General features: G+C 42.1%; 2 protein-coding genes across 3 annotated transcripts in view; one reads left to right on the top strand and one right to left on the bottom strand.

The window, feature by feature from the left end:
- Nucleotides 1-26,827, top strand: part of LOC124115358 (protein odd-skipped-related 2-like) — an 80,322-nt gene that overhangs the window by 7,605 nt on the left and 45,890 nt on the right. The window contains exons 2-3 of one of the 2 annotated variants that reach the window (XM_046476304.1): nucleotides 7,488-7,769; nucleotides 19,161-19,311. In XM_046476304.1, the coding sequence (XP_046332260.1) occupies nucleotides 7,505-7,769; nucleotides 19,161-19,311 (416 nt within the window). In that variant the 5' untranslated portion in view covers nucleotides 7,488-7,504. Of the gene's footprint in view, nucleotides 1-7,487; nucleotides 7,770-18,436; nucleotides 18,657-19,160; nucleotides 19,312-26,827 lie in introns of those variants that run through there. The other variant, XM_046476305.2, reaches the window with a different exon arrangement.
- Nucleotides 4,090-4,617, bottom strand: LOC125371779 (translation initiation factor IF-2-like). Its single transcript, XM_048380509.1, has one exon. The coding sequence runs from the start codon at nucleotides 4,615-4,617 to the stop codon at nucleotides 4,090-4,092; it is 528 nt and encodes a 175-aa protein (XP_048236466.1).

The raw sequence follows: 26,827 nt of genomic DNA, 5'->3' as shown, positions 1-26,827 counted from the left end.
TCTGTGTAGCCTGTACGTTCATTCCCCGCTCTATCTGTGTAGCTTGTAGGTCGATTCTCCTCTCTATTTGTGTAGCTTGTACGTCCATTCTCCTCTCTCTCTGTGTAGCCTGTACGTCCATTCTCCTCCCTATTTGTGGAGCTTGTACGTCCATTCTCCTCCCTATCTGTGTAGCTTGTACGTCCATTCTCCTCCCTATCTGTGTAGCTTTTACGTCCATTCCCCTCTCTATCTGTGTAGCTTGTACGTCCTTTCTCCACTCTATCTGTGTAGCTTGTACGTCCATTCCCCTCTCTATCTGTGTAGCTTGTACGTCCCTTCTCCTCTCTATCTTTGTAGCTTGTACGTCCATTCCCCTTTCAATCTGTGTAGCTTGTACGTCCCTTCTCCGCTCTATCTGTGTAGCTTGTACGTCCATTCTCCGCTCTATCTGAGTAGCTTGTACGCCAATTCTCCTCTCTATCTGTGTAGCTTGTACGTCCATTCTCCTCCCTATCTGTGTAGCTTGTACGTCCATTCTCCTCTCTATCTGTGTAGCATGCACGTCCATTCTACTCTCTATCTGTGTAGCCTGTACGTTCATTCCCCGCTCTATCTGTGTAGTTTGTACGTCCATTCTCCGCTCTATCTGAGTAGCTTGTACGTCCCTTCTCCGCTCCATCTGAGTAGCTTGTACGTCCATTCTCCTCTCTATCTGTGTTGCTTGTACGTCCATTCTCCTCTCTATCTGTGTAGCTTGTACGTCCATTCTCCGCTCTTTCTGTGTAGCTTGTACGTCCATTCTCTTCTCTATCTGTGTAGCTTGTACGTCCCTTCTCCGCTCTTTCTGTGTAGCTTGTACGTCCATCCTCCTCCCTATCTGTGTAGCTTGTACGTCCATTCTCCTCTCTATCTGTGTAGCTTGTACGTCCTTTCTCCGCTCTATCTGTGTAGCTTGTACGTCCATTCTCCTCCCTATCTGTGTAGCTTGTACGTCCATTCTCCTCTCTATCTGTGTAGCATGCACGTCCATTCTACTCTCTATCTGTGTAGCCTGTACGTTCATTCCCCGCTCTATCTGTGTAGCTTGTAGGTCGATTCTCCTCTCTATTTGTGTAGCTTGTACGTCCATTCTCCTCTCTCTGTGTGTAGCCTGTACGTCCATTCTGCTCCCTATTTGTGGAGCTTGTACGTCCATTCTCCTCCCTATCTGTGTAGCTTGTACGTCCATTCTCCTCCCTATCTGTGTAGCTTTTACGTCCATTCCCCTCTCTATCTGTGTAGCTTGTACGTCCTTTCTCCACTCTATCTGTGTAGCTTGTACGTCCATTCCCCTCTCTATCTGTGTAGCTTGTACGTCCCTTCTCCTCTCTATCTTTGTAGCTTGTACGTCCATTCCCCTTTCAATCTGTGTAGCTTGTACGTCCCTTCTCCGCTCTATCTGTGTAGCTTGTACGTCCATTCTCCGCTCTATCTGAGTAGCTTGTACGCCAATTCTCCTCTCTATCTGTGTAGCTTGTACGTCCATTCTCCTCCCTATCTGTGTAGCTTGTACGTCCATTCTCCTCTCTATCTGTGTAGCATGCACGTCCATTCTACTCTCTATCTGTGTAGCCTGTACGTTCATTCCCCGCTCTATCTGTGTAGCTTGTAGGTCGATTCTCCTCTCTATCTGTGTAGCTTGTACGTCCATTCTCCTCTCTGTCTGTGTAGCCTGTACGTCCATCCTCCTCCCTATCTGTGTAGCTTGTACGTCCCTTCTCCTCCCTATCTGTGTAGCTTGTACGTCCATTCTCCTCCCTATCTGTGTAGCTTGTACGTCCATTCCCCTTTCAATCTGTGTAGCTTGTACGTCCCTTCTCCGCTCTATCTGTGTAGCTTGTACGTCCCTTCTCCGCTCTATCTGCGTAGATTGTACGTCCATTCTCCTCCCTATCTGTGTAGCCTGTACGTCCATTCCCCTCTCTATCTGTGTAGCTTGTACTTCCATTCTCCTCTCTATTTGTGTAGCTTGTACGTCCATTCCCCTCTCTATCTGTGTAGCTTGTACTTCCATTCTCCTCTCTATTTGTGTAGCTTGTACGTCCCTTCTCCGCTCTATCTGTGTAGCTTGTACGTCCATTCTACTCTCTATCTGTGTAGCTTGTACGTCCTTTCGCCGCTCTATCTGTGTAGCTTGTACGTCCATTCTCCTCCCTATCTGTGTAGCTTGTACGTCCATTCTCCTCCCTATCTGTGTAGCTTGTCCGTCCATTCTCATCCCTATCTGTGTAGCTTGTACGTCCATTCTCCACTCTATCTGTGTAGCTTGTACGTCCATTCTCCTCCTTATCTTTGTAGCTTGTACGTCCATTCTCCTCTTTATCTGTGTAGCTTGTGTGTCCATTCCCCTCTCTATCTGTGTAGCTTGTACGTCCAATCTCCTCTCTATCTGTGTAGCTTGTACGTCCATTCTCCTCTCTGTCTGTGTAGCTTGTACGTCCATTCTCCTCCCTATCTGTGTAGCTTGTACGTCCATTCTCCTCCCTATCTGTGTAGCTTGTACGTCCCTTCTCCACTCTATATGTGTAGCTTGTGCGTCTATTCCCCTCTCTATCTGTGTAGCTTGTACGTCCATTCTCCTCTCTATCTGTGTAGCTTGTACGTCCATTCTCCTCTCTATCTGTGTAGCTTGTACGTCCCTTCTCCGCTCTATCTGTGTAGCTTGTACGTCCATTCTCTTCTCTATCTGTGTAGCTTCTTCGTCCATCCTCCCCACTATCTGTGTAGCTTGTACGTCCCTTCCCCGCTCTATCTGTGTAGCTTGTACGTCCATTCCCCTCTCTATCTGTGTAGCTTGTACGTCCCTTCTCCGCTCTATCTGTGTTGCTTGTACCTCCATTCTCCGCTCTATCTGTGTTGCTTGTACGTCCATTCTCCTCTCTATCTGTGTAGCTTGTACGTCCATTCTCCTCCCTATCTGTGTAGCTTGTACGTTCATTCTTCTCTCTATCTGTGTAGCTTGTAGGTCGATTCTCCTCTCTGTCTGTGTAGCCTGTACGTCCATTCTCCTCCCTATCTGTGTAGCTTGTACGTCCATTCTCCTCCCTATATGTGTAGCTTGTACGTCCATTCTCCTCCCTATCTGTGTAGCTTGTACGTCCATTCCCCTCTCTATCTGTGTAGCTTGTACGTCCTTTCTCCGCTCTATCTGTGTAGCTTGTACGTCCATTCCCCTCTCTATCTGTGTAGCTTGTACGTCCATTCTCCTCTCTATCTGTGTAGCTTGTACGTCCATTCCCCTTTCAATCTGTGTAGCTTGTACGTCCCTTCTCCGCTCTATCTGTGTAGCTTGTACGTCCCTTCTCCGCTCTATCTGAGTAGCTTGTACGTCCATTCTCCTCTCTATCTGTGTAGCTTGTACGTCCATTCTACTCTCTATCTGTGTAGCTTGTACTTCCATTCTCCTCTCTATATGTGTAGCTTGTACGTCCCTTCTCCGCTCTATCTGTGTAGCTTGTACGTCCATTCTCTTCTCTATCTGTGTAGCTTGTACGTCCTTTCTCCGCTCTATTTGTGTAGCTTGTACGTCCATTCCCCTCTCTATCTGTGTAGCTTGTACGTCCATTCTCCTCTCTATCTGTGTAGCTTGTACGTCCATTCTCCTCTCTGTCTGTGTAGCTTGTACGTCCATTCTCCTCCCTATCTGTGTAGCTTGTTCGTCCATTCTCCTCCCTATCTGTGTAGTTTGTACGTCCATTCTCCTCCCTATCTGTGTAGCTTGTACGTCCCTTCTCCTCCTTATCTTTGTAGCTTGTACGTCCATTCTCCTCTCTATCTGTGTAGCTTGTGCGTCCATTCCCCTCTCTATCTGTGTAGCTTGTACGTCCATTCTCCTCTCTATCTGTGTAGCTTGTACGTCTATTCTCCTCTCTGTCTGTGTAGCCTGTACGTCCATTCTCCTCCCTATCTGTGTAGCTTGTACGTCCCTTCCCCGCTCTATCTGTGTAGCTTGTACGTCTATTCCCCTCTCTATCTGTGTAGCTTGTACGTCCATTCTCCTCCCTATCTGTGTAGCTTGTACGTCCATTCTCCTCCCTATCTGTGTAGCTTGTACGTCCATTCTCCTCTCTATTTTTGTAGCTTGAACGTCAAATTCTCCGCTCTATCTGTGTAGCTGGTACGTCCATTCTTCTCTCTATCTTTGTAGCTTGTACGTCCATTCTCATCTCTATCTGTGTAGGTTGTACGTCCATTCTCCTCCCTATCTGTTTGGCATGTACGTCCTTTCCCCTCTCTATCTGTGTAGCTTGTGCGTCCATTCTCCGCTCTATCTGTGTAGCTTGTACGTCTATTCTCCTCTCTATCTTTGTAGCTTGTACGTCCCTTCTCCGCTCTGTCTGTGGAGCTTGTACGTCCATTCTCCTCTCTATCTTTGTAGCTTGTACGTCCATTCTCCTCTCTATCTGTGTAGCTTGTGCGTCCATTCCCCTCTCTATCTGTGTAGCTTGTACGTCCATTCTCCTCTCTATCTTTGTAGCTTGTACGTCCATCCTCTCTATCTGTGTAGCTTGTACGTCCTTTCTCCGCTCTATCTGGGTGACTTGTACGTCCAATCACCTCCCAATATGTGTGGCATATACGTCCATTCCTATCCATCTCTGTGTGACTTGTACGTCCATTCCACTAACTGTCTGTGTGACTTGTATATCTATTCTCAGCGCTATCTCTGTGACCTGTACATCCATTGACCTCCATATCTGTACGTCCCCTCCCTATCTTAGTGACTTTTACGTCAATTCCCCCCGCTATATGTGTAACCAATCTGTATGACTTGAACATACATACTCCACTCTATCTGTGTGACTTGTACGTCCATTCCATTCTCAATCTGCGTGACGTTAATTCACGCAAATCGGAAGGGGAATGGACGTAAAAGTCAGACAGAATAGGAGTGGAATAAACATACAAGAGGCCAACAGGGCCTGTATCGCTCATCTGGATATTTACGCAATCATAAAAAATATACATCCTCACCACCGGAGAATGCTTCCAACTAAATATGGTTGATATCTATCTCCTAGTTCCAGAGAAGAAGTCGTTTAAAACAATATAGCCAAATTACCCCCATTTGGCCCCGGCCCCGCCCCTCAGCCCCTTGGGGGTCAGCCCCACCATTTGTACAATTTTGAATCCCAACCACCTAGGGATGCTTCCAACCTAATATGGTTGATATCCATCTCTGAGTTCCAGAGAAGAAGTCGCTTAAAGCAATATAGCCAAATTACCCCCATTTAGCCCCGCCCCTTTGGCCCCTAGGGGGGTCAGCCCCTCCATATGTACAAATTTGAACCCTCACAACCGGAGAATGCTTCCAACCAAATATGGTTGATATCTATTTTTTAGTTCCAGAGAAGAAGTCGTTTAAAACAATAGGCCAAATTACCCCCTTTTAGCCCCGCCCCTCAGTCCCTTGCGGGGTCAGTCCCTAAATTTGTACAACTTTGAATTCTCACCACCGGAGAATGCTTCCAACCAAATAAGGTTGATATCTATTTCTTAGTTCCAGAGAAGAAGTCGTTTAAAACAATAACGCCAAATTACTCCTATTTAGACCCGATCCTCAGTCCCTTGGGGGCCAGTCCCACCATTTGTACAATTTTGAATCCCCACCACCTTGGGATGCTTCCAGTCAAATTTCGTTAATTTCCAGTTAGTGGTTCAGAAGAAGAAGTGAATAAATTGTTGACGTACGGACGACGGACGCCACGGTATGTCATAAGTTCACCTTGGTCCTTTGGACCCGGAGAGCTAACAAGTCACACAGATAGGGAGGAGAATGGGCGTACATGTCACACAGATAGGGAGGAGAATGGAAGTACAAGTCACACAGATAGGGAGGGGAACGGACGTACAAGTCACACAGATACGGCGGAGAATGAACGTACAATTCACACAGATAGGGAGTGGAATGGACGTACAAGCCATATTGACAGTAAAGGGAATAGACGTACAAGTCACACGTATAGGGAGGGGAATGGACGCACAAGTCACACAGATAGAGAGGGGATATGGACGAACAAGTCACACAAGTATGAGATGTGCTCTCTCTTAACAGATATGAGATGTGTTTTTTTCCTGAATCACCACAGTGTGAGACATGGCCTTTCTGAATCACCACAAGTAATAATAATAAAAATAATAATAATAATAATAATAAGTGCATTTATAATGCGCCAGATTCCATTCACCAAATAGATGCTCATAGCACTACACTATTATTACCCAGGTCAATGGATCAGTGAGCACTCGAGTTTCATTCTCATCTCCCTGGGGAGTATACAACCCAAGCTGCCTGTGAGGCGCTAGAATAGCCACATTACCATCTCATCCTATCCTAAGTATAAGATGTTGTCGCTCTAAATCACCGAAGTTACCAGATATAACCGTTTTTTTATATCGTCCCATTGGACTTAGAAAGGGCTGTATGTCACTACCTAAGCTGTTACCACATAAGCTGTTTATAAGCGAACTGTCAACTGTACTTTCACGTGAGGGAAAACATTGCGTGAAATCGTTTCCAGATTTAATTTAAATTGTCATGTTATTGTTTGCTGGTAATATCATTCTCGAATCTGAGAAACAATTAATATAGTTGATACGTAACTTTTTTGTATAACTGAAAAATGGGATTTGAGAGAACTATTGCTGAACTATTAAGTGAACTTTAATTAACAATACTGTTAATACAAAGTTTCAGTCACTGACTGACAGTGAAATTTAATATTTCGTTTATCTTACATATAACAATATATCATCTCCATGAGATCCACTTGCCCTACAAGGCATGGTCATGTCAAGCCAGCTTTGTCTCTCTTGGTTTGAAATAACAGACGTGGCTGTTATGTTTATATACGTCAACAATCTCAATCTCGTTCTTAAGACTTAGAACGAAGACATAATTAGGGTTTATTTGAAAATGGAAAGCTATGAATTCAATGTGAGGCCTGGCATTGCATATCATTATCATTTATAGTATCTAGTATTATATTCGAGTATCTAGATGTTATCTAGGTATCTTGATGCCTGTTCATATAGAGCCGGGACATTCGCGAATCATTCAGTGGCCTGTATCACAGTTATTAGTGAATGAGTGAGTGAGTTGGATTTAACCCCGCTTTGAACAGTATTTATGTAAGCTTGATTTAAGTATAGTTGCCATGTCTGTATGTAAAAGTGGCTAGGATACTACAGCGCACGGTTAAGAACGAATTGCGGCACATGGTATGATCTTTGAATTAATTTCGTGAACATTTTGTTGTTGTTGTAAAAGTGCTGCTTACATATTTTAAGTATTTTACTACATGATTTGCGATGTTAATACAAAAATATAAGTGTGTATGAAATATTCCATCGGCATATTAAAGATTTTGGAGGAGACTTGATGAAATATCCAGTTTGTTCGACTCGCCATTCGTGGTACAGGTTTAGATGATATCCTGATTTTATTTACAATGGCGTTGTTCAAGGTTCCCAAGCCTGAAATATGGCAGGTGTGATAGCAATGCCGGTTCCCCAGTATCCATCACTATGTGTTCCTGTGCCTATCTACCCGTGGACTACCGCCCCACCAACACCCTTGCTACACATGCCAGACCAGCAGGGACAGCGCTACTACACGTTTCCGTCTCAGTGTGTCAGCAGCTACACCATCAGCACCTGGTCTCAATGGCGGGCCGCGCCACCTGTCACCGGCACCTCGGCCATGGACCTGTCATCATCTGCCAAACCCTACTACTCCGCCCAGCAAGGTAAACCTCCACTCGGTCTACAAAGACACTGCAAACAGCCACACAAACTGCAAACAATAAATTTCTGGGCCCCAACCCAACAAAAGACCCTAATCCAACACATCCTTAAAAACAATATAAGCCTAAAACACCAAACACAAACACGGAAAAACTCATTATTAACACCAATCTCTCAACGCACACTCAACTGTTTAAACATACACAACCTAAACGCTTTAAGACTAAACACAAAACCAAACAACATATTCACACCAGAACTACAAATCCTCAATATAGACACAACTCTCTCCTCCAAACTAAATTAAAAAAACGATCCTGATACTGCTAATGCCATCACACTATCACACATACACGAAAAATGGCCAAATTGGTGTCACATCTATAGAGACGGGTCCGCCGACCCGGCCTCGAAACACACAGGATTCGGCATCCATGGGATACCAACCCTCAAAAGAAACTAAATGCTATAGGCTCGCAAATAATCAATCAATTTTCACGACCGAATTAATTGGGATGGCCACAGCTCTACATAACCCCCAAATTAAGAAAATAACCCAAAAACCTAATCCTTACTGACCCATTAAGTTGACTCCAAGCTATTAAAAATAAAAACACTAAAAATCTACCTAAATTTTACCTAAAATCAATAAAATACTCAAAAGCTCCAACAAAGCTCCGCAATCTAGGTTAAGAAATAGAATTGGTATGAATCCCTGCCCACGTCGGAGTGTTTGGTAACGAAGACGCCGACAAAGCAGCTTAAAGCATCACTACAATTAGAAGAAATAAGCATCAACCTACCAATATCTCAAAACGAGATTAAAGGTATTACTAAGAGTAAAATCCTCCAAAAGTGGCAAAACCAATTTCAGAAATCAAACTGTAAACTAAAACAGGTGCTCCAAAAGCCAATAAAAAACCAAAAGTTCTTCATGAATTCAAGAAAATCGACAGGGCAATAATCAAATTACGGACAGGGCACACTAAACCAAACTCTCCACTACACAGAATCAGAAAACACCAAACAGGTAAATGCCCTCACTGTAACCAAATAGAAACACCTGAACACACCACCAACAACACAGACCAACCCTCAAATCCACAATAAACGGTAACAAACAAATGTCTTTGGCAACACTTCTAAACCCACAAAACATCAAGGCATAAGGCATTTTCCTAATTAAAACACGTCTACAAGGCTGCATCTAATAAACTACAAAATCTTGCTATTTACTATACTATGCTAAATCCCTAAAAGACATTGTAAAAATATATTTAAACAAACTAAAATAATAAATAAATAAATAAAAATGAATAAATAAAAAATCCCAAATAACACACAAACACACAAACCCCCTCAGTTCCCCCACCTATGGCATGGCATTCTTCAAAATTCCCCCAAAATTAGATAAGCAACCCGAAAATCGCGTAAAGTCAAGCACTTAGCTCTCTCTCAAGCACTTAGCTCCTTACGAAACGGTTGTGTTACTAGGTAAATGGATGAGCAGGTTGCCGAGAGGGGACATCGTTTTCTCGCTCTCTCGCTTTCTCTCACTATTTACTTAAACATAATTTAACTGTACAGACGCAGGGGATTTTAAACAATCCACGGATTTTTTAATGACATATTGTTCTCAATAAACCGTAATGTGGAAATAGATAGTTGTTTGTTTTTATATTTAAGTTGGTATTTCCGCTATTCAAATTGTGCATGCAGTGAGTCTTATCAACAGTAATTTCTGAGACATAAATGCAAAGTTTAATTAATTACGTCAATTCGCATTTTTGCATTTAATTAACCCCATCGTTAATTTCAATATTTACAGTACATACTATTAAAAAGAAGTTAAAGAACACCCTAATCAGTCATATGACTATTGTTAGTCATGAGAGATAGCGATAAAGCCATAGAGCGGTAAGGCGATAAAGCGAAAAGGATAGCGCGATAGAGCGAGAAAGCGACAAGGCGATATTTCCCATAATGCCGTACATTAAAATGTTTTTGGCAGATTTACAGTTATCAATTCCTATAATGCTCACCGCTATTTTGCCTTTTATACCTAGAATTCTTCAACATTTTGTAGAAGATAAATAAGTTAGATATAAATACAGAATGCTATCACGTTTAGATTGTAAACAAGCTTGTGTTCATTTTCTTGTGTAGTAAATTAGCAAGATTCACAGACTACAATAGAATTGTCGCTATTCATATTTTCATTTTATTCAAAATACTACCCCATTCTTCCCTCAATCTTAAAACTAAAACTTTAAAGGATACATTGAACTGGAACAAATAATGAATTACATATAGGTCATAAATGTACATTGACAAATAATTGTCAGTATCATCAGCCGCTGTCTGTATTGTTCGCATTTTCCAAAGAATTATTTTGAAGGTTAACAGATTTGGAGTGAAGCCGAAAAAGATATATGTCTTTACTTTAAGTCACATATACGACTTTTGAGACCGTCCTTAACCCGTAACCTCATTCCTTGGACAATAGAAATGTAATACGTTTTAAATATTATTACTCGTTTCTTATCATTCCTTTCGATCGAACTATCTTCGGGAATTACATTTAAAACTAAAGAGCTTGTAAAATAGAGTTTAACTTTCCCGCCAGGGGAGACAAGATGTCCGATTACAGTATAGGATCTTTGGTCAAGCAGGAATATTCATATTTATGTAGCAATTCTCTATCTATTGAACTGTATGGTTGTTAACAATTGTGCGTTCTGGTGTAATTATCACACACACGCACGCACGCACGCACGCACGCACGCACGCACGCACGCACACACACAATGTGTGAAGCCCATTCCAGGTGTTCCCCGTCGTGATATTGCTGGAATAGTGTTAAAAGCGACTCACTCACTACTTGTAGATTTGCACAAGACAAGAAACACAATACAATATGATCATAAATCAAATGTCAAAAGGAATATCTACGGACAACAGTATGACATACTGTAACATCATAAACTACTCAAAACAAGTTACAGAACACCAACAATTATGAGATTGTAGTTTCAAATACAATCAGACATGAGTGATTAACCAAAGTCTTCTTAACTTCTTTTGAAAAGTAAATATTTAGACTTAAACCTGATTTATTGAGAGCGTATTGCCACGACCCGCCACGCCCCTTCGGCGTGATGGTCACAGAAAACTAAATAGGGCCATAAATCAATCAGTTACATTTTACGCAGAAATGGATTGTGGGTTTTTTTAAAATCACCTACGTCTGTACAGTTAAATTATGGTTACGTAAATAAAGAAACATTTCAACATACTCTCCCAATTGAAACAGATATCACCCTGTAGTGGTCAAGCGTGGATATTGCAATTCCGCGAGAAAGCGATGTCCCCTCTCGGCCACTATAGACCAGGTGTTGGAAGTTAGTGATTTCTGTCTCTATCGTGTATAGACATACATGGCGGGATAAATTACCACACTAAAAATTGAAATGCAATAAAACCTGTTGCTTGTTGCTAAGCATTTATAAAAGGATGTGTGAGAGATAGGCTGTTGACATTGCTGTCGACAATAAAGAAAAGAGGGTTTGATATTCATTCGTTCATGCTGAGATAACAGTATCGCGTGTAGGAGTCTCTGCTTCAAATAGAAGGCTCATACTGTATTGTTACCCTCAGGACACGACTACTCTTCTGCTGCCATGTACAGCGTGTATTATTATACATTTGTAAATTTTCTAATAAATTGTATATTTATATACTTATCCTATCTCACACTATGCATTTCTTCATATTCTTCGATCTTGGTGTGGAAACGCCCTAGAACTCCAATCACCCTAACACGTCCCATACATCACCAAATCACCACCGTGATTATGGGTCACGCATCACTAAAATCTCGTGCGACACGACCCCAGCGACCTGATCACCTGACATATCCAGCACCCTCATTCTCAATCTGGAGTGTACAGGCTGGTGGGGCGCAGATACCCTACCATGGAAGGACCTCAACCGTGAGATGTACAGAGGAAGCTGGAACTTATCAAGAAAATTCAAAGGATTTTACAAGGATTAGTGATAAACTCGTGTAAGGGTTGCTTCAAAAAGCCCTGTTTGTGCTACCAAGAGATATACATCATGACATCGGGGAATCATGTGTTCCATGGTTTCACACAGGACCCTGTTCTAAGTAACGACCGCGTAACTAAGAGCAAGGCGACACCTACTCGGTCACGACTTCAACCTCACCCTGGACAGGATGAGGTATTTTGTACAAACACCAAGTCCTCGGCCAGCAGGTTCTACAAGACAGACCTCACACATACGCTCCCAAGGACGTTGGCATCTCTTTTTTCGCTTCGCCAACCTCTCAAACTCACGAGGAGAATGAATAAGGTAAGAACGAGAAGAGGAAACGAACGATGATACCCGTTTTTCACACAGGTCTTCAATCAACCACTGAGACATCACATGAGCAAGACAGAGATGAGCAGGTAGAAGATCTGGACACCATTTAACCAATGGCCGCACCGGATGGTGGCTTCTATTGACGTGGACCGAAGTCCCAACAGACAAGCATATATACCCTCCCTCTGGGAGCTTGTCTCAGAAACCCGATTAACATAAGCAATAAATGAAATAATTGCAGTAAATACAGGATACCAGACTTGGGACTTGTAGTTTGCTGTGCATCCTCCTCTGCGCTGTTTGACTGCTGTGACCTTGGACGTTGGCGACTGAGATTCCGAAAGGCAAAGACCATATCAGAACGCCAGAAACATCCCTCCATGATGGCCGAGAGTGTGCAATTACTATGCAACGCCAAGGTGGAAGTTACTGCCCTCGTCTCATGAGGATTGGAAGCAGCTGGGGTGGTAATCCCTCAAAGGTGTAGGCCCTGAGGATGATAGAACGCAGCCAATTGAGATGGTGGTTCAAGATACCTCAGAAGTTGCAGCCGTCGACAAGGGGATGAAAAAGATGCTTGCGATAGCGACGGATGGTCTGAGATACCTCCATGTAGACCTTGTTGAGGACGCTGGAACCGGACTCAACCGACGTCTCAGCACGAATCCCACAGGGCAAGGAGGAAAACCGTCTGGAACGTAAGAGTTCGAGGTTTTATACACAAGTGTTCATACTCAGCCAAGAGGGCAAAGTCTGGATGATTGGTCCACAAGGCAGTATGAGTGAATCAATGTCTGAAGGTCGATGACAACGGAAATCTTGGAGCTAGAAGTCATGGTGACGACTGAATTACTCGCAGTCAGAAAGATCTGAGTAGATCTATCGGTTCGGGAAATATAGTAAATTTTATCCCATCAGTAAGTAGTCAGTAACTGATCACTGCCCAGTAAGTGCCCAGTGTCGAACTTTAAGATTCCTTTAATTCATAAGTGACATAGGTAATCTGCTGGTAAGTAGCTTGGCTGCAGAAAAACCTTGGATCTTACAACTGGTGAAAACTTTTCAATTTATCGTCATAGAGATTCTCAATGATTGACGAAGGGCTAAGGAATCTGCCTCAGCTGCTCTAATAGAATATCCTCTTACGAGACTGTTCTTGATATGCTCCATACGTGAAGTTCGTATAATTTTGGTCTTGGATGGACCTGATTGGAGGGAGGATGTAGCAGTAGATGTGTCCAGTTTGGTATCTCTACTAGTTCGACGAGATCTGGAATCCAAGTGCTTGTCGGTCAGAGGGCGCTACTAACAGCAGTTGTAGGTAGCTTGTGTTTAGGATCTGTGTAGTATTCGTGGTATCAAGGCTGGTGGGGGAAACGAATACGCTTCCCATGGTATTGACAGTGTATCGACTGACCAGGCCAGTGGGTTCAGCACTGGTGACACACTGTTATCTGATGCAAATAGGTCAATAGTGGACCTTTTCTTTTATTGCCAGTTGGAATGCTTTGGTAGAGCTTCCATTCTGTTGGTGAAGGTTTGGCTGGTCTGGATAAGGTGCTTGATAATCCATTTGCCGCTCCAGGTAAATGTCTTGCCTTTATCGTTAAGTCAGCTTGTCTACCAAAGGTGAAAAGTCAACTGCAGGAGGGTCTCTAATTACATCGCGCCTTGAAGATTAATGGTGTATGCCACAGTTTAATTGTGTGTCCTGATCATCAGACGTTGGTTTCTTGACTGTGTGGCCCAATGAAATATTGCACGGATTACAGCCTCGTATTCCAGATGATTGATGTGGTAGAGCTTTACTGCTTCTGACCATAGGCCTGATGTCACTTCCACGTTGAAGTGAGCTCCCCAACCTTGAAATGAGGCATCCATGGCTAGGTGGTTGTCGTTTACAGGCTTGTTTAAACAAATTCCTGTGCACACAATCGATTCCACTATCCATCAGAAGAGGTGTTTCCTCAATGTGTTCTTGTGCTAAGATGTTAATCTGGCTCATTAGAAACCTTGGACCTGATCCCAAGGAATGGAGATCCTGGAAAGATTGTAAGACGGACTTCTGATAATTTATTAATCAACCTAGCTGAGTTAATCATTTCAGAGTGAAACTCAGTTGTGGTCTGAGTAATTGTTGATATCCGGGATTGAATCCCTTTGTCCAGGTAAAATGTATCACAGATTCCTGTGTGACGAATGCCAATTGGTTTAGTCACTCGTGTACATAGCTATGGGGGTCCAAGCAATTCCAAAGGATAGTGTACCGGCAGTGACAATGAAGTGTGTTATCTCCTTCCTATTGTGAAAGTTCAAGCTGTCGTCTGTTGCCTTGAAACGGTTGGATTATGGGGTATCTGAGAGGTCGTCCGAAGTGTAATAGCTATTACCATGCGTAGAACGTTGAACTTCTGTGTTGTTGACGTGTACATGAGTTCATCTCTAAATCGACGTCCAAGCACATAGAACACAAATAATGTGTTCTAAAACCGATAGCAAAATCTTGACAGTCGTGCGTGTGATAAAATCGAAGTTGTATCTGGTAGAAAACGAGGCTAAAAATATATACTGAACTGCAAAACAAACATCACCATGGATAGATATATGAGAAACCTTATTTCTCCAAACACTGTAAACATACTTTGAGACATATTAAAAAGATGAAACTTGGAAAAACTGATCATCAAGGTTGCAATTTAAGTGTGAAATGTTCTTAAAGTGAAACACAACATTAGTCTCTGACAAAGTGGCATCACAAGTCAGTATCTTGTGTGTCTGCCACGTGCATTGATGGCTCCTTTGCAACATCGATACATGGAATGGATGAGGCGGTTGATGAAGGCCATAGGCACTTGAGCCCACACTCTGAGGAATGACTGACGCAGGTCAACTGCAGTTGTCAGCCTTGGTTGGACGTCATTCAGCCATCTTTGAATCTCGAGAAAGTTTCTTGTTGCCCTTGTTGCCCTTGCAGTGTGGTCACGGGCGTTATCATGCTGACGTGCAAAATGAGGTATGGCGTGTGGTCTCAAGACTTGATGAATGTACCGAGCTGCTGTGACACCATTGCCTCTCCCTAGACCGATGTTCTGTAAGACCACAGGGCCGACCCTCTGTGCAAGACAAATACCACCCCACACCATGATGCTCGGACCACCGCACGAGTCTCTCTCAACAACACAAGCATCCGAATAACGTTTCCCACGGCGTCGCCAGACTCCCTCTGCCATCTGCTGTTGAGATACAGTAACGCCCCTCTCATGAGAAGAGCAGTCTTCTCCACTGCTGGTGGCGCCAATGCTGGTGCTCTGTTGCCCACTGAAGACGGTCCCGGTGATGACGTGGTGTCAGAATGGGTCCTCGGTGTGGCCTGTGACAGTGGAGGTGTCTGCTCGTCATCCGTCGACGCACGGTGTTCGCACTAATGTGTCGCTCCTGTGTCCCCATGGTCTGTCGAACAGTTTCCGCAGCAGTAACAAAGCGATCTTGAAGATCCTGACGTCGGGTGGGGACCCTTGGTCTTCCACAACGTGGTCGGTCATCTGTAGTGTTGTGGTCTGGTCTGTCTTGAGACAACACGACATTCCTAATTTGGCACGTCGCTGCAACCACGTGTTTCAGCATGATAACCCCGTGCCCACACTGCGAGAGCAACAAGAGACTTTCTCCATCAGAATAGCATCAGAACCATGCAGTGGCCTGCCCACAGTCCCGATTTGAATCACATTGAGCACATGTGGGACAAGATTAAAAGACTGCTGAATGACGTCCAACCAAGGCCGACAACTGCAGCTGAACTGTGTCAGGTGTTCCTCAGAGTGTGGGCTCAAGTGCCTATGGCCTTCATCAACCGCCTCATCCATCATGTATCGATGTTGTACTGCAGTCATCAATGCACATGGCAGACACACGAGATACTGACTTGTGATGCCTTTTCTCAGAGACTAGTGTTGTGTTTCACTTTAAGAACATTTGACACTTTAATTTCAACCTTGATGATCAGTTTTGCCAAGTTTCATCTTTTTAATATGTTACAAAGTATGTTTACAGTGTTTGGACAAATAAGGTTTCTCATATATCTATCCATGGTAACCCACCTGCAGGTAAAGTCATACGAGCTGATGAGTTCTTGATCGGACGATATGTCGATGTATCGATGTGTATCGTCGATCGGAGATCCCTCGGGTATCCATCTGTAGAAGAGGCGAACTGTCGATCCTCCGAGGTACAATCTGGCGAACTGTCTATCCAAGAGCAGTGACTTGTCGACAATGAAGTCGATCTGTCGATCCCTCGGTCGTCTACGATCCAACGAAGGATGATGATCCTGTGTGAGTGAAGATCCGTCGTCAGTCAACGATCACTTCCTCGACGACGACTGTCCTGTTTTCGGCCAGAAGGGTTGTCTCCATGAGAAGGCCGGAGAGGTGAAGCTGTATCCTCAGAACGCTGCAGAAGCGAGGATGACCGAGTAAGAAGCGAGTAGGGGGAAGAGGCAACCCTCAGTTGGCGGCTCGACTTCCCAAAACTGAGTAAAATGTGGTCCTGCACGATGACTGTGGAATATTTTTTATTTTATGAGAGAAAAAACCCAAAACAATAACAACAAACTAGTTATGTATACAAAGGCATTTCAAATCAGCTCTAGCTAGCTCTAATCCATATATAACAAAAGTTCATGTGACAAAGAATACATACAAGAAGACCAAATCTAAAAGAATTTCGGTTTGCAACAGATAAAAGACTCCTGTGAGAGTTCAAATGGTTTAATTTGCCATACTGACTTCAGAAAATGCGTGATTTCATAAGAAACATGAACACGAAAAATGCTCGACTTGTTCAGGATTCTCTTCAACAAAACAACGTGAATGTCATCCCCTGGCTGGCGTGCTCCCCTGATCTCTCATGAAACGAGCACATGTGGGATTAGATAGATCGGCGCCTTCGACGTCAACCACGTGTTCCACAGACACTCCAGGAACTTCGAAACATGCTCCAGCAGATATGGACAGATATCCGACAGGACTTTGTGCGAAGCCTGGTCCATTCCATGGGATGATGATGTGTTTCTTGCATCACAACCAGAGGTGGACACACACCCTTTTGATTTGTAAATTGACAATATGAGGCAGGGTGTTGTAATGTTGAAAGGTAATGCCTGGGCCATGACGACGCAAAAACGGTAGGACAACAGGGCCGATGATCTCGTCGCGGTCGCGCTGTCCACTGAGATTTCCCTCTACCGCTACCAAACGGGTCCTCTGTCTTGCTGTAATCCCACCCGATACCATAACGCTGCCGCCCCCGATCCGATCTTCTTCCATGACACAATGATTGAAGAAGTAACGTTCACCTCGACGTCGGTACACTCGAATCCGTCCATCGCTGTGGTTGAGGTGAATACGAGACTCAGTCAGTGAATAAAACTTGTCCCCACTGCATGGCCGTCCAGCGTAGACGCTGTCTGCACAACTGTAGACGTGCTTGACGGTGGTTTCCTGTCAAAATGGGACGTCTGGCGGGTCTTCTGGCGAAAATCCCTGCACATCTGAGGCGACGACGTACGGTTTGTAAAGATATTTGTCGAAGGCCAGGGATGCTTCTTGCAGTCACTGTTGCTGGCTGGAATCGATTTCGTAGGTGAGTTGTTCGAATCCAGTTTCGTGTCGATTATTGGTTATGCGTGGCCTGCCACTCCGAGGATGGTCTCTTGACTGCATTCGTCTGTTGCCAATGTTGCCATAAACACCAAATGGTGTTTCTGTGGACGTTAAATTGTCTTGCAACATCACGCTGACTCGATCCTGCTTCAAGCATACCAATGGCTCACAGACGCTCATTTTCAGACAGGCGTGGCATTTCGTAATGTTGAATAATTGCGTAATGTTTTTTTTTCTGAGTTGTTGTTGTCAGCACGATGCTAAACAATGCATATAGAATCCCGTTAACGCACATGTTTTTATACCCATTCTTGGGTAGTGAAATGCGTGGGGCTTGCATAAAAGTCAACTTTTGCATGGAATGCATGCTTTTCTGTAGCAGTTGCGTTTTTGTGACTTGATTCCATACATGTACTACAATATTGAAAACCAAACTTTACTTGTTTGAAAAATACACTAAAATATTGGCGTCACAGGAACTTTATATAGTATATGAAATCAGCATCGGGAAATTATTTGTTTAATAAGATTTCATTGACTAACAGTTAGTCAAGGTTAAGGGTACAGACGACTGTAGATGATAGGGAGCGGACACGTGCACAGGGCGTGGTCAGCACAGAGGTGTGAATCGCGGTAGTCCAACGACACGGAGAGCGATCCTCCTCTAACAGAAAGCGATGTAACCGTCGCCGAATGGACTAATATCCTGTTAAGCAGGACGACGAAGGCATATCCGCATGGGTAACACATTCGTTTGGGTTCCAAAGCGGAGGAAAAAGGCATGCACGAAAACCGTAGACAACGCTTTAAACCGACGAACAGTCGCCTGTAACATTTTGCAAAGTAAGTTATAATCCAGTTCTGACGAGGTAAAACACTGTAAACATCGTTATTAATACCACACACTCTTCGTGGTAAATGGAAAACTTTAGAAGTGAAGTCGTTTATTTAAGTTTTATAAAGATAAAGAAACAACAACAAAATTCTCTGTTCCGAGTATAGCGTCCGAACACCATGGATATGTCAGGTGATCAGGTCGCTGGTGTCGCGTCGCACGAGATTTTAGTGGTGCGTGACCCATGATCACAGTGGTGATTTGGTGATGTATGGGATATGGGTGTTTCTTGAAGATGGAAACTTTGTTCTAGGGCGTTTCCACACCAAGATCGAAGAATAAGAAGAAATGCATAGTGTGAAATAGGATAAGTTTAAACATTTGTTTGTTGAACATTTAATTTCTTAATAAAAGTGTGTATTCCTTTACCATAACATACATAATCATACTTTGTTGAGTTGTTTTCAAAATGTGAGCCCATTGCTTAATTGTACAGGCCAACTCACTTTCAGGTTTTGACAAGGAAAAAAAGAAGGCAAGATTCGACTTTGCTCATCTAGCTAAATCAGTGTCTGAAGAAAATGAATGCAGGACTCAATCAATCCACAAGAACAGAGATGCCCAGATAATAAGTCATGTGATGGCAAACTATTGTGGCGCCAGGTACTTCTTGTATACATTTACACCTTGTTTTCTTCTTCTTGGTTTGTGTTGTACCTTAAGTACCATCCAATACACATTATAGAAAGTCTTTGTTTTTTACACAGTGTGTACAACCCTATAATCAGTGAGTACAGCCCCACACACAGCGTGTGCTGTCCTACACACAATATGTACCATGCTATGAATATTTTGCACTGACTTGGAAATTTTAGGGCTCCGAGCCCTATTGTAATCGGCCGATTTATAACGTATTATTATTCCGCCGATTTTTGTACCAGAGCTAGCAAAGTAACCACTGGCTCGTTTGCATTTAATTTTGTATGTGTATGTAGACAGTGGAGTTCTAGATACCACAAAAATCACAAGGCCGTAGGCTCAACGACCAAGGGCAGATAACTGAGAAACAAGTATTTTTTAAGGAAAATTTTGCCCTATTGCTTGGCAACCGCTTGTCCGATTACTTTCAAACTTTGCATGTGTCTGCTCCTTTAGGTGCTTTATGTGGTTGTGGTTGTGTTGGCCGATAGTAGAATAGGCGATCTACTGGCCAAATAATTACAAACAGCTGTGGGGGGTGAGGCTGATGACGTTTATTTTATTGTTAGGTACGAATGTACATACATACTTCATTCAACCTGAAACAATGAAAGTACAACATGAGCAAATATAACATAGAAATAAATATATACAATCCGTTATAGTTACTCTTTAAATTTCTGAAATATAGATATCACTTCCATTAAATGAATAGAACTTACTTTACATTACACAATACATCAGACATATCCGTACAATACATCAATACACAGATACAAAATATATTAATATGACAATAAAGTGATAATGAACATTACATACCAGATAGGTGAAACCTGTACTGGTAATACCGGTAACAATGATTGCACGGTGAACGTTGCCACCGACAAATCTGCATAATAAAGAAATACAAATGCAGAATACTATCAGATATCCTATGGTAAAATAGTGTATAAAAATAGTACAACAGCCACTCATATCAGACATATAACACTCATACACCTGCACTTACCAACAAACATCAAGCATACAGACATACATTTACTTTCCATTACTGTACAGAGGGGTTTAAAATACTTAGTTTATATATATATATATATATATATATATATATATATATATATATATATATATATATATATATATATTTAGGTTTCATGTTTAATACTGTCTTATACAGAAGATAATACTGTCTTATACAGATAATAATAACTTACTGTACTGTGAGTTCATCAAGAACTATAAATATATACAAGATGCATTATGTTTCTAATAAATAAAATTAAGAATGCATTCTACAATAAATATTATTTCTAATCTCAATAATTAGAAACCATCCATATATACAACATCATAAAATATATAGTCAACTAACCTTAAGTATGAATAAATTCCTTCACACATCAAAATCCTCACATGATAAGAAATGAATGCGGCAATAAATAAATGGTCTTTCCTTGTGAGGTGACAGTAGCAACTGATTTTGTAAAATTCAACAACAAAACATTGCTGTAGCTATGGCCAGCTTGGCCTATTAAAAAGACAATAGACTGGGCTGGAGCACGCTGGGGCAAAGAGTGCTGTAAGTCACAAGCATGCAGTATGACAATTAGTGGAAGTTAGACTGAGAGTAAGCTTATTTAATGTTACAGAGCTGTGGAATGAATGTTTAAGGTATAAAATACTAAGGTATAAAACATAACTAATATTATAACTAATTATATATTCTTATAATGTAAATATTGTAATATAAACTAATTAGTAAAAATGGTAACAAGGCCATATAACCTTACTACTAACAAATAAATCTTAACTAAAAGTTATGTACATAAGGTCTTGAGCCTGCCACATACTTCCCCTGCACCCAAATGACGTCCTTGTCATTTGCTGGTGTTATTAAGTAAAGTGACAATGAGCTGTGACATCGCACCACCAATTCGCTCAAAGATGCCAGCAGCCGCAAGCTGTTTGATGAGTTGAGTTTGATCATCCCTGACCTCTGATGTTGTCTGACTCATCACATAATCTCCTGAGCGCTGCCATTCCGATGTCCTTGGTGGTGGCTTGGGTCTTGGCCTTGGTCAGTTATCTGATGGGACAGGAGCAGTGGCTCCTACCACTGGGTCTGTGTCCTGTTCTTCACTGACATTAGCATCTGCTGCTTCTTCTTCTCTTGCATCCGCTTCTCATGTACCGGGGTTCTCTGATTCCTGTGGCATGTGGCCGTCGCCACTAGAAGAATGGCTGCCTACCCTCAGATCGTCACCCTCCGGCTGTGAGGTAGAATCTCGTTCCAAGGATCCTGCGCTGATGACAGTGGTATCATCAGGCTCCGTTTGGAAGTTCAACAAGCAGACTTGAGATGGACCCACGCTGATCTTGATCTACCCAATTAATCTGCTTTTTTATTATTTGTTTTTTCAGTTATGTGATTCTTCAACCAACAATTTTGGTTGATGTATATAGATTTTGTTTTGAAAGTTCATTTTGTGTTTGTCATGTTTTGTCTTATACTTCGCTCGTAACCCCCTCGCTGTCCACTGTAAAAAACCAACATATTCTGTAAAACAAGATGTCGGTTGAGATAGCACATTATAGACAGCTGGTGGGGTTATTTGCTTCTAGTCTTTATAGCAAAGCATCTTGCAAATTTCTCTCTCTTGCTGATTCTCTCCCTTCCTGTTGTATCTATAAGCTAAGACCGTCGAGTATTGTATTGATACTTCTCCTATGTTACGGGGATGTTCACCCAAAACCCTGGGCCAGTAAAATATGGTAATTTAAAGATTGTTCATCTAAATGTAAGGAGTTTAAAGGACAAGGGATGTAGCTATGTTTGTAAAAAACAATTTATGTGTTAAAAACATGGATCATCTGTGCATAAATGGACTCAAAGCATTATGGGTACAGGTAAGATGCGAGTTGATAGATCAGTCAATATGTAATGTAATAGATTTGAATATACCAACTATTATAGCTGGGGATTTTAATCTAGATATTTTTAGAGAAACTGAATTACAAATTAGATCACTTGCAAGCAATATATGGGTTGACCCAAATTATAACTGAGCCCACCAGGATTACACCTACCTCCAGAACTTTGATTAATTTATTGTTTGTAACACATTAGTTACAAACAACACTAACTAATGTGTGCTGTGGAGTTCGGGTGTATGTGATCCTTTATGCAGTGATCATTGTCCTATATTCGAAAAAATTCAGGAAAACATACCTAGTAATGCAAATTTTTCAAGAAAAATCTACAAATACAACATGGCTGATAATGAAGAAATGATTGACAGTTTAAGTGACACAAAGTGGGATCATTTGTTATCATCCAGAAATGTTGACGTCATGGCGGAATGTTTTTCCAGGACAATTATTGACGTATGTAATAATCATATTCCTAACAAATGTGGAACAATTAGACCTAAATACAACTTGTTTATAGAAAGGCACACACTGTGTATAGCATGGTACATATTTTTTATAGGACAGCACACGTTTTGAATAGGACGGTACAGATTGTGTATATGACGGTTCACGCAGTGTATAGAGGGGTAAATATTGTCTATAGGATGGCACACGCTGTGAAAAGGACTGTACGTACTGTGTATAGGATGACACAAGCAGTGTAAAGAAGGGTAAATATTGTCTATAGGATGGCACACACTGTGAATAGGATTGTACATATTGTGTATAGGACGGTACACTCTATGAATAGGACTTACATATTGTGTATAGGACGGCACACGCTGTGAATAGGAAGGTACATATTGTGTTAAGGATGACACACGCAGTGTATAGGAGGGTAAATATTGTCTATAGGATGGCACACGCTGTGAATAGGACAGTACATATTGTGTATAGGACGACACACACAGTGAATAGAGGGGTAAATATTGTCTTTAGGATGGCACACGTTGTGAATAGGACTGTACATATTGTGTATAGGACGACACACGCAGTGTATAGAGGGGTAAATATTGTCTATAGGATGGCACACGCTGTGAATAGGACAGTACATATTGAGTATAGGACGACACACACAGTGAATAGAGGGGTAAATATTGTCTATAGGATGGCACACGCTGTGAATAGGATTGTACATATTGTGTATAGGAAGGTACACTCTATGAATAGGACTTACATATTGTGTATAGGACGGCACATGCCGTGAATAGGAAGGTACATATTGTGTACAGGACGACACACACAGTGAATAGAAGGGTAAATATTGTCTTTAAGATGGCACACACTGTGAATAGGACTCTACATATTGTGTATAGGATGACACACAGTGAATAGAGGGGTAGATATTGTCTATAGGATGGCACACGCTGTGAATAGGATGGCACATATTGTGTATAGGAGGGTACATGCTGTGTATAGGACTGTATATTTTGTGTATAGGAAGATACACGCTGTGTAAATGGCGGTACATATTGTGTATAGGACAGTACATGCTGTGAATAGGACTGTACATATTGTGTATAGGACAGTACATGCTGTGAATAGGACTGTACATATTGTGTATAGGATGACACACACAGTGAATAGAAGAGTAAATATTGTCTTTAGGATGGCACACACGGTGAATAGGACTGTACATATTGTGTATAGGAGGGTACATGCTGTGAATAGGACTGTACATATTGTGTATAGGATGACACACACAGTGAATAGAAGAGTAAATATTGTCTTTAGGATGGCACACACAGTGAATAGGACTGTACATATTGTGTATAGGAGGGCACATGCTGTGAATAGGACTGTACATATTGTGTATAGAACAGCACACGCTTTGAATAGGATGGTACATATTGTGTATAGGATGACACACACAGTGAATAGAGGGGTAAATATTGTCTATAGGATGGCACACGCTGTGAATAGGACTGTACATATTGTGTATAGGATGACACAAGCAGTGTATAGAAGGGTAAATATTGTCTATAGGATGGCATACGCTGTGAATAGGACTGTACATGGTGTGTATAGGACGACACACGCAGTGTTAAGAGGGGTAAATATTGTCTATAGGATGGCACACGCTGTGAATAGGACTGTACGTACTGTGTATAGGACGGTACATGCTATGAATAGGACCTACATATTGTGTACAGGATGGCACATGCTTTGAATAGGATGGTACATATTGTGTATAGGATGGTACATGCTGTGAATAGGACTGAACATTTTGTGTATAGGAAGATACTGACTGTGTAAATGGCAGTACATATTGTGTATAGGACAGTACATACTGTGAATAGGACTGTACATATTGTGTATAGGAGGGTACATGCTGTGAATAGGACTGTACATATTGTGTATAGAACAGCACACGCTTTGAATAGGATGGTACATATTGTGTATAGGACGACACACAGTGAATAGAGGGGTAAATATTGAATTTAAGATGGTACATGCTGCGAATAGAACTGAACATTTTGTGTATAGGAAGATACACACTGTGTAAATGGCGGTACATATTGTGTATAGGACAGTACATGCTGTGAATAGGACTGTACATATTGTGTATAGGATGACACACGCAGTGTATAGAGGGGTAAATATTGTCTATAGGAGGGCACACGCTGTGAATAGGGCTCTACATATTGTGTATAGGATGACACACACAGTGAATAGAAGGGTAAATATTGTCTTTAGGATGGCACACGCTGTGAATAGGACTGTACATATTGTGTATAGAACAGAACACGCTTTGAATAGGATGGTACATATTGTGTATTGGACTGTACATGCTGTGAATAGGGTGGTACATATTGTGTATTGGACTGTACATGCTGTGAATAGGATGGTAAATATTGTATATAGTACAGTACATGCTGTAAATAGGACTGTACATATTGTGTATAGGATGGCACACCCTGAGTACTGCACTGTACATATTGTGTATAGCATGGCACACCCTCAGTACAGCATGGTACATATTGTGTATAGGAAGGCACACCCTGAGTACAGCACGGCACATATTGTGTATAGGATGGCACACCCTGAGTACGGCACGGTACATATTGTGTATAGCATGGCACACCCTGAGTACAGCACGGTACATATTGTGTATAGGATGGCACACCCTGTGTACAGCACGGTACATATTGTGTATAAGAAGACACACCCTGTGTACAGCACGGTACATATTGTGTATAAGAAGACACACCCTGTGTACAGCACAGTACATATTGTGTATAGGATGGCACACCCTGAGTACAGCACGGTACATATTGTGTATAGGATAGCACACCCTGAGTACAGCAGGGTACATATTGTGTATAGGATGGCACACCCTGAGAACAGCACGGTACATATTGTGTATTGGATGGCACACCCTGTGTACAGCACGGTACATATTGTGTAAAGGATGGCACACCCTGAGTACAGTTCCATAAATATTGTGTATAGGATGGCACACCCCGTGTACAGCACGGTACATATTGTGTATTGGATGGCACACCCTGAGTACAGCACGGTAGATATTGTGTATAGGATGGCACACCCTATGTACAGCACAGTAAATATTGTGTATAGGATGGCACACCCTGTGTACAGCACGGTACATATTGTGTATAGGATGGCACACCCTGAGTACAGCACGGTACATATTGTGTATAGGATGGCACACCCAGAGTACAGCACAGTACATATTGTGTATAGGATGGCACACCCAGAGTACAGCACGGTACATATTGTGTATAGGATGGCACACCCAGAGTACAGCACGGTACATATTGTGTATAGGATGGCACACCCTTAGTGCAGTACGCTACATATTGTGTATAGGAAGACACACTCTATGTGTAGGGCCATGCATATTGTGTATAGGATGGCACATCCTGTGTATAGCACTGTTCTTATTGGGTATAGGATGGTACATACTGTGTATCACACCGTACATATTGTGTATAGCACGGCACACATCGTGTATAGCACGCTATACGTATTCTGTAAGTATTTAATTACAGGATTATCTTTCGTAACTAGAGCTACGTTATTATTTACATCCAGCGCAACAACATCGCAGTATCATATAGCAAAGCCCAACATCTCACATAAATTCTCTAAATCGGCAAGAAGATAGAATAAAACTGTGCACTAATTTTAAAATTTCTAGATTTGTTACAGTCGTTAAATATGAATCTGGCAAATTTGTCAGCGTTAAGTTCACTGAAGCCAAGCCTGAGACGGGAGTGTATAACCTGACTGAATCAGTTCTAAGTGCATCTAGATTTTCAAGTAGTTACACTTTTCTTTTCTGCAGTTGTCCCATATGTGGCAACAATAGTCAAATAATGGTAATATTAAAGATTTATACATAATTTCCAGTGTTTTTCTATTTAAACGATACTGGAAACTCCTGAGACAGTGAATTGTTGGACTGACTTCCTTAACTAGGCTATCAATGTGATCGTTCCACATACAATCTTCTTAGAGAGTAAGTCTGAGATGTTCATGAGAA

The sequence above is a fragment of the Haliotis rufescens genome, unplaced genomic scaffold, assembly GCF_023055435.1.
Source record: "Haliotis rufescens isolate VD_foot unplaced genomic scaffold, xgHalRufe1.0.p SCAF_1, whole genome shotgun sequence".
Classification (NCBI taxonomy): Eukaryota; Metazoa; Mollusca; class Gastropoda; order Lepetellida; family Haliotidae; genus Haliotis; species Haliotis rufescens.
This window is presented reverse-complemented; position numbering and strand designations above follow the sequence as displayed.